Source organism: Lathamus discolor, chromosome 5 (assembly GCF_037157495.1).
Source record: "Lathamus discolor isolate bLatDis1 chromosome 5, bLatDis1.hap1, whole genome shotgun sequence".
Lineage (NCBI taxonomy): Eukaryota > Metazoa > Chordata > Aves > Psittaciformes > Psittacidae > Lathamus > Lathamus discolor.
In genome coordinates, this window is record NC_088888.1 from 121,395,164 (window position 1) to 121,408,094 (window position 12,931).

Sequence of the window (12,931 nt, forward strand, 5' to 3'; positions counted from 1 at the left end):
AAAGGATCCCTAATGAGCTATTTTGAAGCTCTAGAAAGCATGTTTCATAGGTTAGTTTTCTTTACCTACTCAGCTTGTTCATGGGCAGAGAGAAATCAGCAGGCTCTGTTCTTAACAGCTTTTCAGTTAACGTGGGTCTCTTGAATCTTAATGGGAGCTAATCTCATGAGGTGCTGTACATACCCTTTATATGGGTCACCCTGCCTGACCAGAGTGCTCTGACAATGTGGAGCTCTGGGTATATTTTCGTGTTAGATTTGATTCCATTTTACCTTCCCTTTGCACCGCACAGGTTCGATTGCTAATGGTGAGCCGCATGGCTAAGCCTGAAGAAGTCCTAGTTGTGGAAAATGATCAAGGGGAAGTAGTACGAGAATTCATGAAGGATACAGATTCCATAAACTTGTATAAAAATATGAGAGAAACATTGGGTAAGTTTCCTGGCTGGTGTTCCTGGGCTCCAGGTCTGTGCAGATGCATGTTGCAGAATGTTAGCTTATGGGCTGATTCACTGGGTGTGTAAAAAGGGTATCAGTGGGGAGTAGTACACAGACTTGAAAGAGGGGTTTGAAGTTCTGTTTTAAGCATGTAGTGTTGTATAACTTGGTTAAGTAGTGATACACTGATTAGTTTTTGTCCCTTGCTTTTACCCTTTTAAATCGCCTTTTGATAGTTCCTTATCAGGATGCTTCCGATGCAATGGAACTTCAGTTCTGTCAGAAAGCTGTTAAAGTGGAAGGATTCTTCTGAACTGGACTTGCTGGTTATTACTGTAGCTGTCTGGTGCAGACCAAGGGCACCTCAGCAAAAATGGTTTCTCCTTCAGTAGGTCTTGTGAATGCTTCAAAATCTTTTTATAGCTTTCTTAAACACAACACAAAATTCCAGCCTGAACTAAAGTTTCCAGGGTCTTTTCCAGAGTTAGTGCTGAGGTCTTGTAATGACCTTGCTTGACAGTACAAAAGCTGCAGTTAATTATAGCTCCTGTAGGAATGAAAAATGGAAAGCTGTGAGCACACTGAAGAACACCAGAACCACTATTTTTATAGCATTTAATATAGCAAGCATGTTTTATATTTAGTGTGTGTATACTAGTGTGCTGCTATGTTTAGGAGTCTCATGTTCAGCTGTGACTGATCTTTGCATTCAGTGTCCCTGTGTATTGTAGTGATAACTTAAGTGAGGGAGTCACGTATTTAGGACATCAAGTCTCCAGTACTAAATATTCTTCTATCAAGTGCATGTGCTTTAAGGGAGAGCACTGGGTGTTAGTAAGAGGTTTCTGAGCTAGGAGTTGAGGGGAGGCTGTGTGATGCCAAGTGTTTGTGAAAACTTATTCTCACTTTTTACTGGAGATGTAGGTACAGCCAGCTTTAAGGAATTGTTCTCATACCTTTTCACATGGAACATAAAGAATTGTTTTATAAACGGCTTAATTTATTGTATTAAAGTTATTATGTCCTGAGCCTTAGTCCTATTTCCAGATACGGGATGATTTACATGGAAGTTCAGATTCAGTTGGTGTCTGATTTCTGGTGTTAATTATTGCTTATAGTATATTACCTGTAAGACTCACTTAAAAGCAAGAACACGGTGGAAGCTGTGTGCCGTGGCACAGTAAAAACCTATATCTGAATCTGGCCTTAAATAGCTTTTGACTTGCTGGAATTTCAGATATGACATTAGAGACACTAATCCTGTTAGAGGCTGATGCAGATGTCTGCGTTGTGATACTTGAATCTTCCCATCTAGACTTGTTCAGGAGTACCATCTCCATTGCAGTGGTGGTTATTGCAACCAGCAGACTTAAAGACACTGAAATAAGGAGTGAAAGAAAATGGATTGACTTATGGGATTGGCTGCCTATGGGGGCCATGTGTATTCCCTGTAGATCATCACCATGTATGCCTCTGGTTAATAATTCATCCTACCAGCCAAATGAGTTAAGTTACTGAGTGAGACATGCATTGCTTTAGACTCTTCACATCACTTGTATATGGTGTTTTGCTGAGATCTCTTGGAACAAAAGTAAGTTCTTAATAAAACTTTGTCTTAAAAATACAGTTTTAACCAGTTTGTAACTGCTTTATAGCTCATTTGGTTGAGTTCAGGCAAGAAGCATTGCCCTTGCGTAATGATTTGGTTGTCTTAAACCCTTGCCTATGGAGTTGTGATCCAGGTTGAAGCTTTAAAATGCTCATATTCAACCTTGCTGTCTTCCAGTTTACCTTACACATCTGGATTATGCAGACACAGAACGAATTATGACTGAAAAGCTTCACAATCAAGTGAACGGGACAGAATGGTCGTGGAAGAATTTGAATACCCTCTGTTGGGCTATAGGCTCCATCAGCGGAGCGATGCATGAAGAAGATGAAAAAAGATTCCTTGTTACAGTAATTAAGGTACCGTGGTGCAAAACGAACAGCTTTGTCACACTTGGTGTATACTCAAGAAGCTAAGGTTACACAGACACTGCTCTGTGTTCTTAGTAAGATACCTTGTGTGGCCAGCGAGTTGGGAAGAATAAACTAATGGGAAATCTTATATCCTGGTGAATTCATTGGCCGTGAACAAGGAATTACTCTAAATAGCCTTCTTGCAGTGAAAATTTTGGGGATAAAGTGGAGTTGATGGGGAAATGTTTTTCTTGGAGGATGCAGAAATGATGAAATGAAAATAACCCACATTTGTGAACTAGCCTGCACCCTGGTACTTGGTTTTCTTTATATTCATGATCAAACTAAAGTTTTGGTAAATATGTACATGGAAAGACTGCAGGAACAAAACATTTTTACAAGAGGAATGGCCCTTACTTGAAGAAGTCATCAAATTCATATGGAAGACTTGCTTTAATTTCTTCTGTTTGATGTGGAGTCCGTATTGATACCAACTGCACTGTTCCCTACTGTGAGGGTGTGGAAGTCCCCCTTGCAGAAATCCTTAGTTCTGTTTCAGTATGGAGATTCCATAGCTGAATCCATTCTGAGGTGTTCCTGGTTTGGCTGAAACTTCACCCCAGTCTTAATCCATTCTTTGTTTGTTTGGACTTTGATTATGGGGACCCCTTTTCTTTAATATAACTTGTGGGATTTTATACTTGTAGTGCTTTAAATTGAACTGGACAAACCTGGGAGAGGAACCTAAGAATGTGCTTTGTTGTAGGATCTCTTGGGACTCTGTGAACAAAAGCGAGGGAAAGACAACAAAGCCATTATTGCATCCAACATAATGTACATAGTAGGTCAATACCCACGGTTTCTGAGAGCTCACTGGAAGTTCCTGAAGACAGTGGTCAACAAGCTGTTTGAGTTCATGCATGGTAAGTAGCTGGGTTTAATTAAAGAGTCATAATAAATGCCTATACATGGACATGTACAGGGGGGAAATACAAAGTACAAAGCAGTAACTACCTTGTTTTAATCCAGAAACCCATGATGGTGTCCAGGACATGGCTTGTGATACCTTCATAAAGATAGCACAAAAATGCCGCCGGCATTTTGTTCAGGTCCAAGTGGGAGAGGTGATGCCATTTATTGATGAAATCTTGAACAATATTAATACAATCATCTGTGACCTTCAGCCACAGCAGGTAGGTTTCATTCGGCGTTGTGGGTCGTTCTAAACACCAATCAGAGTTACTTCATATTGAAATGCAGCAGTGATTTTCAAAGCTTCAATTGTATGCATGAGGTTTTTGTTAGTGCCAGTGTTCTGGTATAAATAGCATGATCAGGTTGCATCACTGAGATCTCGGTTGGAAAGCTTGAAAGGAGAATTGAAGTGTGTTTAGTTGGAATTTTGATTTCTGGAATCTTTTAGCAAAGAAAGGAGGTGCTGTATCTCATGGTTCTACCACTGCAAAAGAGCAATACCTATAACACCCATAGCTTATTTGGCCAACAATCCCATAAGTGCCTGTGTCTGGGAAGGGCACGTCTCATGGAGTGAGAGTGTAGTGCACAATGTGGCGTGCACAGAGATGTCGCAATAGTGTACTTTGGGCAGAGTGGATCTGGCATCTGGAAGAAGGCACTTAAAGGAGTGATGTAATCCAGTCCACAGTATAAACGTGTCTGGGAATACTTAAGTGGGATATGTCTGAGCTTCCTCACTTCAGGATATGACAGCAAAATGAAGTACTCTGGAATGTACGTAGTGGCATTTGAAGGGAAGGGGATGGAGGTTTGGTTTATGCATGATGAAAGTAAGGAAAGAATGGAGAAGGATCATACAGGTCAAGAGGGGGAAAACATTTAGACAGCGAAACCCACTTTCAGCCTTCTCTCTATCTTCAGAATAGCGTGAAGTTTCCTTGCTCATTTTTAACCTTCCTGTTTGATTCCCTGTTGTTGTTCCAATCAGGTGCATACATTCTATGAAGCAGTAGGATACATGATTGGGGCACAGACAGACCAGACTGTGCAGGAGCATCTGATAGAAAAATACATGTTGCTGCCTAATCAAGTATGGGACAGCATAATCCAACAGGCAACAAAAGTAAGCTCATAAATTTTAAGTGTATTCTGTGTTCTCTTACCCTGGGTTTATTTTTCACATGGCATGGCATAAAGCGCACATGGTGGGTGTAATAGTGATGGCAGTGATTGCCGTGACAATAAAGGTGTTGCTTAGAGAGAGGAGACTTAAATGACCTCAGAGCAGCCTTCCAGTATCTGAAGGTGCCCAGAGGAATGCTGGGGAGGGACTCTTCGTCAGGGACTGTAGTGACAGGACGAGGGGTAATGGGTAAAACTTAAACAGGGGAAGTTTAGACTGGATATAAGGAAGAAGTTCTTTCCTGTTAGGGTGGTGAGGCACTGGAATGGGTTGCCCAGGGAGGTTGTGAGTGCTCCATCCCTGGCAGTGTTCAAGGCCAGGTTGGATGAAGCCTTGTGTGGGATGGTTTAGTGTGAGGTGTCCCTGCCCATGGCAGGGGGGTTGGAACTGGATGATCTTGGGGTCCTTTCCAACCCAAACTGTTCTATGACAAAACAAATGCTGGTTTTAATCTGATTTAAAGGGCAATGCTCTGATACTGTACAGAATGTTTCAGTAGTTTTTTTCCAAGGCTCCCTGTTATCTGGCTTAGGAGTGGGTTTTCTGAACAGCAGTTAAAATATTAAGGACAGAGTTCACTCTTCCTCCTTGCTCTCCATTGTTCTCTGAAAGTACACCTTTAGTTCTTTTAATTTCAATTTCTTTCAGTCTTTTCTCCGCATATTAAAAGACCAACAGTCCTGTACTGCACAAGAGAACACTCCACTGGGAGTTAATCTGATCCCAGACCTTAAGAAAGCTTGAAGTCCATTTCTTGCTCTGACCTCCCTCTTAAATCAGGAACATACCCCCTTTCCTTTGGGCCACTGCTGCCTGTTTCCACCTGCTTTATCCTGCCTTTTTGACTAGAGTAGTGCATGTACCACTGCAGCAGAAATACTCCTGCAGAAGAGCAGAATTAAGTGAACTGAAGCATTATCTTGACTGAGGTAGTGGCAAGTGCCATTGAAGTCAAACAGTTATATATAGTCTGTAAACTACAGTGATACATTCTTTAATGCGGTGTGTAAGGTAAATGCCTTAAACTTACACTTTTATGTTGAAAGCTAAGGGCAGTTTTACTCTCTAACCAACATGGACTTCCTGTTTCTACCAGAATGTTGATATCCTAAAGGACCCTGAAACAGTGAAGCAGCTCGGTAGCATCCTGAAAACCAACGTCAGAGCATGTAAAGCAGTTGGCCACCCCTTTGTGATTCAGCTTGGGAGAATTTATTTAGATATGCTGAATGTGTACAAGTGCCTAAGTGAAAATATTTCTGCAGCTATTCAAGCTAATGGTAAGAAATTCCATGTGCTTCCTGGAAGTGGGGGCTGGCTGGTGTGTCACAGGTCTCAGTGCATTGCAGTCAGGCTGACGTTGCTGTGTTCGTTTAATGTTACTGTGTTTGCTGTATTGTTTGGGCAAATGGGCAACCTTAGGTTGGGGTTTTTGTTAACCAGATCTTTCGTTGCAGTAAAGAACTGATCTTAGAAAGGAGAAGCACCTGTAAATGAGAGCTTAGGAAAGATGCAAACCACTGGAGATGCTTAGAATTAATAGGCGCCTTGCTGAGAGAGTTGTAGTATGTGTTCTTTAGCTTACTCTGAGTTTGACTATTAAAAGACTATCTTTAAATAGAATCGTATTGAAAAGATGTTGGCAGAGTTTTGGTACGATACTGTGCTATGAAGTAGCTTTATTACAGCAGTGTAACTGTAGTGAGGATGCCTGAAAGTCACAATAAACCAGGCTTGCAGAAGGAATCATCAATTGCCCAGCCTGTTACTGCTAGATAAATTAGGGGCTGTGCTATCTCGGTGCAATGTGCTTCTGTAGTAGCTCATTTCAGGACTGAATGAGTTGGTTGCTGAGTTGTGTAGTGGTCAGTTTTCTTGCCAGTGCAGACAATGATGTTAGGAGATGTAGGTGTTCAGTAACACGTGGTAACTGAGCAGCTGCTTTACCTTGAAGTGGTTTCTTAGAACTCCGAATAAAGCTGGCTGGGAAATCAATACCTTCTGGTTCTGCAGCTCTGATTGCCAGGATTTATCCTTGTTGGAAGCAGGGAAGTTTAGGAAGCAGTTGCTAGGGCAGAAGTCCTGATGTGCTACTTGTGATTTGTGACTGGTGCTTTGGAGCCTGTTTTTACAACTGGCTCTACCTTGCCAGAGATGGCTCTGATGCCAGCAAGTGATCCTGCCCTTTTCCTGGCTGCAGGTTTTCCTGTGCATGTACTGCAATGGGTGTATGGCTGTAGAGTTAAATGGGGTTTGCTGGTGAGACTGCGTTGATTTTGGAGTAAGAAACTGAGCTATTGATAGGGCTTCTTAAAGATAAGTGCAGACTTCACACACAAAGACATGGGAAGATTCATTCTCTGAGATGAAATCAGGAACTTTATTGTTCTCCTCCCCATCACTTAATGAGAACCAGATGTAAGCTCTGTCCATGTGGTTCAGTGGACATGTGTTGGTTTGCCTTATTTGAGAAGTAGGTTGCAGCTTTGTTTTTGAGCCTTGTAGCAGGGTACTGTCAGTAGTGGTTTTGTAATGCTAAATGGCAACTTGGGCCCATGTTGGATGAAGCCTTGGGTGGGATGGTTTAGTGTATGGTGTCCCTGCCCATGGCAGGGGGGTTGGAACTGGATGATCTTGAGGTCCTTTCCAACCCAAACTGTTCTATGATTCTATGACCTGTGGAGCTGCAGTGAGGAGGTATTTTATTTGCTCAATACATATAAGAAGTCTTCAGTAGTCATTAAGATACAAAAATGAAGCATTCTCTGTTTTGTGTTACCATTCTAAGTTAATCTTTCAGTTACACCTTGCCTGATAACTGAAGCTTCACAACTTTTTCAGGTGAAATGGTAACAAAGCAGCCCCTGATTAGAAGTATGAGGACTGTGAAAAGGGAAACTTTAAAACTCATTTCTGGCTGGGTGAGCAGGTCCAATGATCCTCAGATGGTAAGTAGGTTCATTCTACACAAATAACTCCTAAGAGTTAGGGACAGCTCTGGGCTTTGTTCTGTTGTTGACTGAATCAGCGGGTCACAAGAAATTGCTTCAGGATGTCTGTAAGATGTAAAGGGGAAAGTACAATCACACAGAGGTAGGCCCGGGCTATGTTCGAGAACTTCAGTTACTTTTAGCTGAGAGTAATCTTAAAGAGACTCAAGGAGGAGTAAGGGAAACCCCATTGGAAGCCTGGATGGACACAAAGGGGAGTTTATGGAAGTGTATTTCAACTTTGTTGGGAACAGTATCGCTTGTAACTAAACAGTGAACTTTGCAATAGGCTGTGTGCTGGAGGCTGTTCAGTAACTGCTCTGTTATAACCATGGCTTCCTCTTTCAATCAGGTAGCTGAAAACTTCGTCCCTCCCTTGTTGGATGCAGTTCTTATTGACTACCAGAGAAATGTTCCAGCTGCTAGAGAACCTGAAGTACTCAGTACTATGGCCATCATTGTCAACAAGCTGGGTGGACACATTACTGCTGAAATACCTCAGATATTTGATGCTGTTTTTGAGTGCACATTAAATATGATCAACAAGGTAAGCATCTCCCTAGGAACTGAAAGCAGATGGGGTGTTAGGAAAGCATGAGTCTTGGCTTGTTGGTACATCTCTTGGCTGTGTTGCTACATCTGTAAGTGAAAGATGCCCTTTTCTTGCAGTGCAGGGAGGCAGATTGTGGTAGAGTTATTATACAGCTTTCATCTTAGAGGAATTAAGTGGTGGGGTCATGCCTTGTTTCATTGAGTATCATTTCCACATGCGGTGCCTTGTGGATCATCCCCCTGTTCTCTTGCAGTGTCCAAGTGCATTTGTGGCATTTGAAGTGGTCTCTGATCAAACCATGATACTTGCTTTGACGTCTGTCCAGTGAGATGTTTTAATCTCGTTACCTTAAATTTCTCTGATTTAAGTAATGAGTTATCTTCTCAGTTCTGGGAACTTGGAATGTTGTGTTTCTGGAAGCAGAAATGTACTTGAGTCCAATACCAGTGTAGGATGTAACTGCTAGAATTCATATACTTAAAATGTATGGCTATAAGTACTGATCAGTCATTTCGAGTATTTCCTCACTAATGCAGTTCTTATGCCATAGTGTGCAATATGTATTTGCATAATACCTGAGTGCTACCAGCCGAATTAGTGCTGCTTTGCAATAGGGTGTAACCACCACTAGTATCTCTGTAGCAACATAGGTGTTCAGCCAGTGTTGAGACCGTCTGCCTGTTTATCTGGGGGGGAGTAGTACTGAAGGCTGTGCGCTGACAAAGCATGGCTCAGTCTGTATGGTGCAACTCCAGATGGTATTAAGCTTTGGTTGGGAAAACTGTGAGGAAAAGCTCACTGAGAAATGTAATCTTTGCTTTGTCTAAGGCTGTTTTACACCTAGGTCTGAATGCTGTTCTGTGTCAGTTAATTGACGGGCGCTACTTAACACAGGGTCTTATGATGGACCTTTAGGAAATGTAACTCCATCTCCCCCTCCTCCTTCTAGGACTTTGAAGAATATCCTGAACATAGAACAAACTTCTTCCTGCTACTCCAGGCTGTAAATTCTCATTGCTTCCCAGCGTTCCTGGCCATTCCACCAGCACAGTTCAAACTCGTTCTGGATTCTATCATTTGGGCTTTCAAACATACAATGAGAAATGTTGCAGATACAGGTAAATGGAAGGGTTTAATATGCAGTATTGGTAGAATGGTGTTTTCTTGCATCTTTTTCTGTAGTCAAACTGAGCATTCCAATCACATGAATCTGTACTGCATTTGCACAAGAATAACACTTCTGTCTCAGCTTTGAGCTGTCGGCGAGCTAGACATTAATAGGCTGAAATGCTTGGATGCCCTTTCAGTCTCATCTGTTAAGAACACACCTGTATGGTTTCAACTTTCTATTCTGTGTGAGGGTTGGCACTTCTCTGAAATGGCTGAAGTGATGCAACAGCTCTGACTGGTGTTCCAGCTTCTCTGTAGTGCTGCCTGTGGCGCTTGGCTTAGTACCTCAGTAAGACAGTTAAGTAACCACTGAAAAGCCCAGCAAAGTGAATGATTGGGGTATGGGCTGAACTATGAGTCTGGGAGTAAGGAAGGAGAAACACCTTAGATTAAGAAGGTGGATTATTCTTCGTTTGGACAAGAGCAAGCTGTTGAAATGTGGGGTGAAATTTCATGGAGTAGCTGAATGTATCACTTCATTTAACAGGTTTGAGTAATTAAAAAGCCTTTCAGAATGACACTTACCAAGGGAAACTATAGGGGAGGCTGTTTAAAAGTCCTAAATTCTAAAGACATTGTGCTTACTGCACTGCCTTGACTATTGGATAAAATACTTGCTGTGAAGCCACTTGGCTTTTAGCCAGCTGCCTTGTATCGGTGTTCGGAAGGGATGGGGATGAAAACATCCCTTTCAGTTGCATTGCACTCAGTAGCTGAAGCTTTCATGTAGTTCTGAACATTAAAACATCTCCCTTTATTAGAAAACGCTTCTTTTAGTGGAGGGTTTCTCTCACCTTCACTAGTACCAGTGAAGTGATGCAACTGGGTCATTATGCTTGTGTCATCTAAGAATGCAGAGAAAATCAGTGTGCTGTGGAAATGTGGCCCTCTGGGGGCTACTGGAGGAAATGCCTGAAACAGTCCTTACATGTGCAGTGCTTGTCTATTTCAGGCCCGTCAGTTTCTTGGGATATTTGTATCCTTTTGGAAAGGCAGAGATACACACAGATGTTTTAGTGTTGTTCCCTTAGTAACTTGGGGGGGGTTAATGTGTATTTTGCAGGTCTTCAGATACTTTATACTCTACTACAGAACGTTGCGCAAGAGGAGACAGCTGCCCAGAGTTTCTATCAGACATACTTCTGTGACATCCTGCAGCACATCTTCTCGGTTGTAACAGACACCTCGCACACTGCTGGTAAGAACGCACAGATGTGAGCTGGTTGATGAAAACAATCCTTTTGTACGCCAGAATAACGTTACACGTTTGTTTATGAGTAATAACAGCGTATGTATAACTTTGATCTGTTCAGGTTTGACAATGCATGCATCAATCCTTGCATACATGTTCAACTTAGTAGAAGAGGGAAAGATAAGTACTCCATTAAACCCTGGGAACCCGGTGAACAACCAAATGTTTATTCAGGAGTATGTTGCTAACCTTCTCAAATCTGCGTTTCCACACCTGCAAGAGTAAGTCTGCCACCATTCTTTAAAACATGCAGGTGGGTTCGTACAGCTGGGCATACTAACTGCTGTGTTTCCTGTTAGTGCCCAGGTGAAGCTGTTTGTAACGGGGCTCTTCAGTTTAAACCAGGATATTCCTGCCTTCAAGGAACACCTAAGGGATTTCCTTGTCCAGATCAAGGTATGTTTGCTTCAAGAATGAAATGGATGGTACAGGGCCTTGGGGACATGGTTTAGTGGGAGGTGTCCCTGCCCATGGCAGGCGGTTGGAACTGGATGGTCTTAAGGTCCTTTCCAACCCAAACCATTCTGTGATTGTTGGAAAGTACTTGGGCAGTGTTTCTTCCTTAGTGTTTCTTTAGGAGATAGAAGTTATTTTGCAGCTGTTTAAAATTCAGTGGGAACTCTTGTCAAATGGCTTGCATGACTCTGGTGGATCATGGGATCTGTCTCAGTGTGATTTAATTTATAAACTGGGATTAAATGCCATCACTTGCGCTTTACGCAGTGCGCACAATTCGCAAGTCTAAAATGGCTGCAAAACTTACTGCAATGGGAAATAAAGTTGATTTTTAACCCGATTTTGTTTCAGTCCTGCTTGGGATTGGGATGTGCTTTGAAACTTGTTGAAGAGATGCTATGCTTTTGTTTTTCTGAAGATGGTAGAATTTGGGAAGTTTGTAGGAAAGAGCTTGTTCGTTACTTTTGAGATTGCAGTCACCAGGTATTTAAGACCAGGTTGGACAGAGCCTTGGGTGACGTGGTCTAGTGTTGAGGTATCTCTGCCCATGGCAAGGGGTTGGTACTGGATATCTTGATGTCCTTTACAACCCAAACCATTCTATGATTCTATTTCAGCATTGTTAATGATACCGCTTTACTGGTGGTGTGCTGCAAACACTGGGTTACGATAGCACCCTGTTCTGTGGTGCACAGTGAACATCCTACAGTGTGTTCCACGCCTTTGTATTAATTCTGACATTAGGAACAGAAAGCAAAACAAGACAGTAGTCTGGCAGGGGAACGCAAGGGGGAGATGTTTTCTGTGTCATTTTGGAAGCTTGTTACTCTGCCGTAAAGCACTTGCCAGTAAACTAATGATTTTATGCGGATCCCACAGGAATTTGCAGGTGAAGACACATCAGACTTATTCTTAGAGGAACGAGAAACAGCCCTTCGGCAGGCTCAAGAGGAGAAGCATAAACTTCAGATGTCTGTACCTGGCATCCTTAATCCACATGAAATTCCCGAGGAGATGTGCGATTAAAAAAACAAACAAAATAAAACAAGTTTGGCAGTTTTCTTTCTGTACAGCTACTTTGTTGTGATAGAAGAAAACAGCACTTGGATATTTGTTGACCAAAATGATGCCAATTTGTAAATTAAAATGTCACCTAGTGGCCCTTTTTCTTATGTGTTTTTTGTATAAGAAATTTTCTGTGAAATATCCTTCCATTGTTTAAGCTTTTGTTTGGTCATCTTTCTTTAGATTTGCATGAAGTTGAAAATTAAGGCATTTTCAAAGTAATTACTTCATGCCCATTTTGTGGCTAAGGGGAAAAATAGGCAAAAAACATAACTTGTAAAAGACTCTATTGCAAAAATCCTACCATTTTCCTGGAAGAGTATCGATTTTTAATTCGGGATCATTTTCTTTCTAGCCTGTCCTGCAGCCTAGGAGGAAAGGGAATGAGTAAAAATGGATTTGACTTCATTGTTAAGCAGAGGATTATAGCGCTGCGTTTGTTCGGAGCAGTTAGCAGCTTTTTGGACTGAGTGGTAAGGCTAGGCTACATGTATTTGCAAGTTGTATGGCAAGTTTGCAGCAAGATCATGTGCATATCATCATCCCATTGTAAAGCAACTTGGAAAGAGTATGGGAACACAGTACAGTTAGTTATTTTTACACAGTTCTTTTGTTTTTGTGTGTGTGCTGTCGCTTTGTCGACAACAGCTTTTTGTTTTCCTCAATGAGGAGTGTTGCTCATTTGTGAGCCTTCATTAACTCGAAGTGAAATGGTTAAAATATTTATCCTGTTAGAATAGGCTGCATCTTTTTAACAACTCATAAAATAAAAAAAAAAACCAAACCTCTGGCTTTTGAGATGACTTATACTAATTTACATTGTTTACCATGCTGTAGTGCTTAAAGAACACTACTTAAAAGCAAAATAAACTTGGTTTACATTTA

The 12,931-nt window shown here is 41.7% G+C and overlaps 1 protein-coding gene across 6 annotated transcripts in view; it reads left to right on the plus strand.

Annotated features, from left to right (window-relative positions):
• XPO1 (exportin 1) overlaps window positions 1–12,931 on the plus strand; it is a 40,934-nt gene extending 28,003 nt beyond the window's left edge. For all 6 annotated transcript variants that reach the window (XM_065682380.1, XM_065682378.1, XM_065682379.1 and 3 more), the window contains 13 exons: window positions 293–431; window positions 2,224–2,405; window positions 3,166–3,322; window positions 3,429–3,592; window positions 4,366–4,500; window positions 5,657–5,840; window positions 7,402–7,508; window positions 7,903–8,097; window positions 9,053–9,221; window positions 10,337–10,471; window positions 10,587–10,746; window positions 10,825–10,921; window positions 11,861–12,931. In XM_065682380.1, the coding sequence (XP_065538452.1) occupies window positions 293–431; window positions 2,224–2,405; window positions 3,166–3,322; window positions 3,429–3,592; window positions 4,366–4,500; window positions 5,657–5,840; window positions 7,402–7,508; window positions 7,903–8,097; window positions 9,053–9,221; window positions 10,337–10,471; window positions 10,587–10,746; window positions 10,825–10,921; window positions 11,861–12,007 (1,971 nt within the window). In that variant the 3' untranslated portion in view covers window positions 12,008–12,931. The remainder of the gene's footprint in view (window positions 1–292; window positions 432–2,223; window positions 2,406–3,165; window positions 3,323–3,428; window positions 3,593–4,365; window positions 4,501–5,656; window positions 5,841–7,401; window positions 7,509–7,902; window positions 8,098–9,052; window positions 9,222–10,336; window positions 10,472–10,586; window positions 10,747–10,824; window positions 10,922–11,860) is intronic.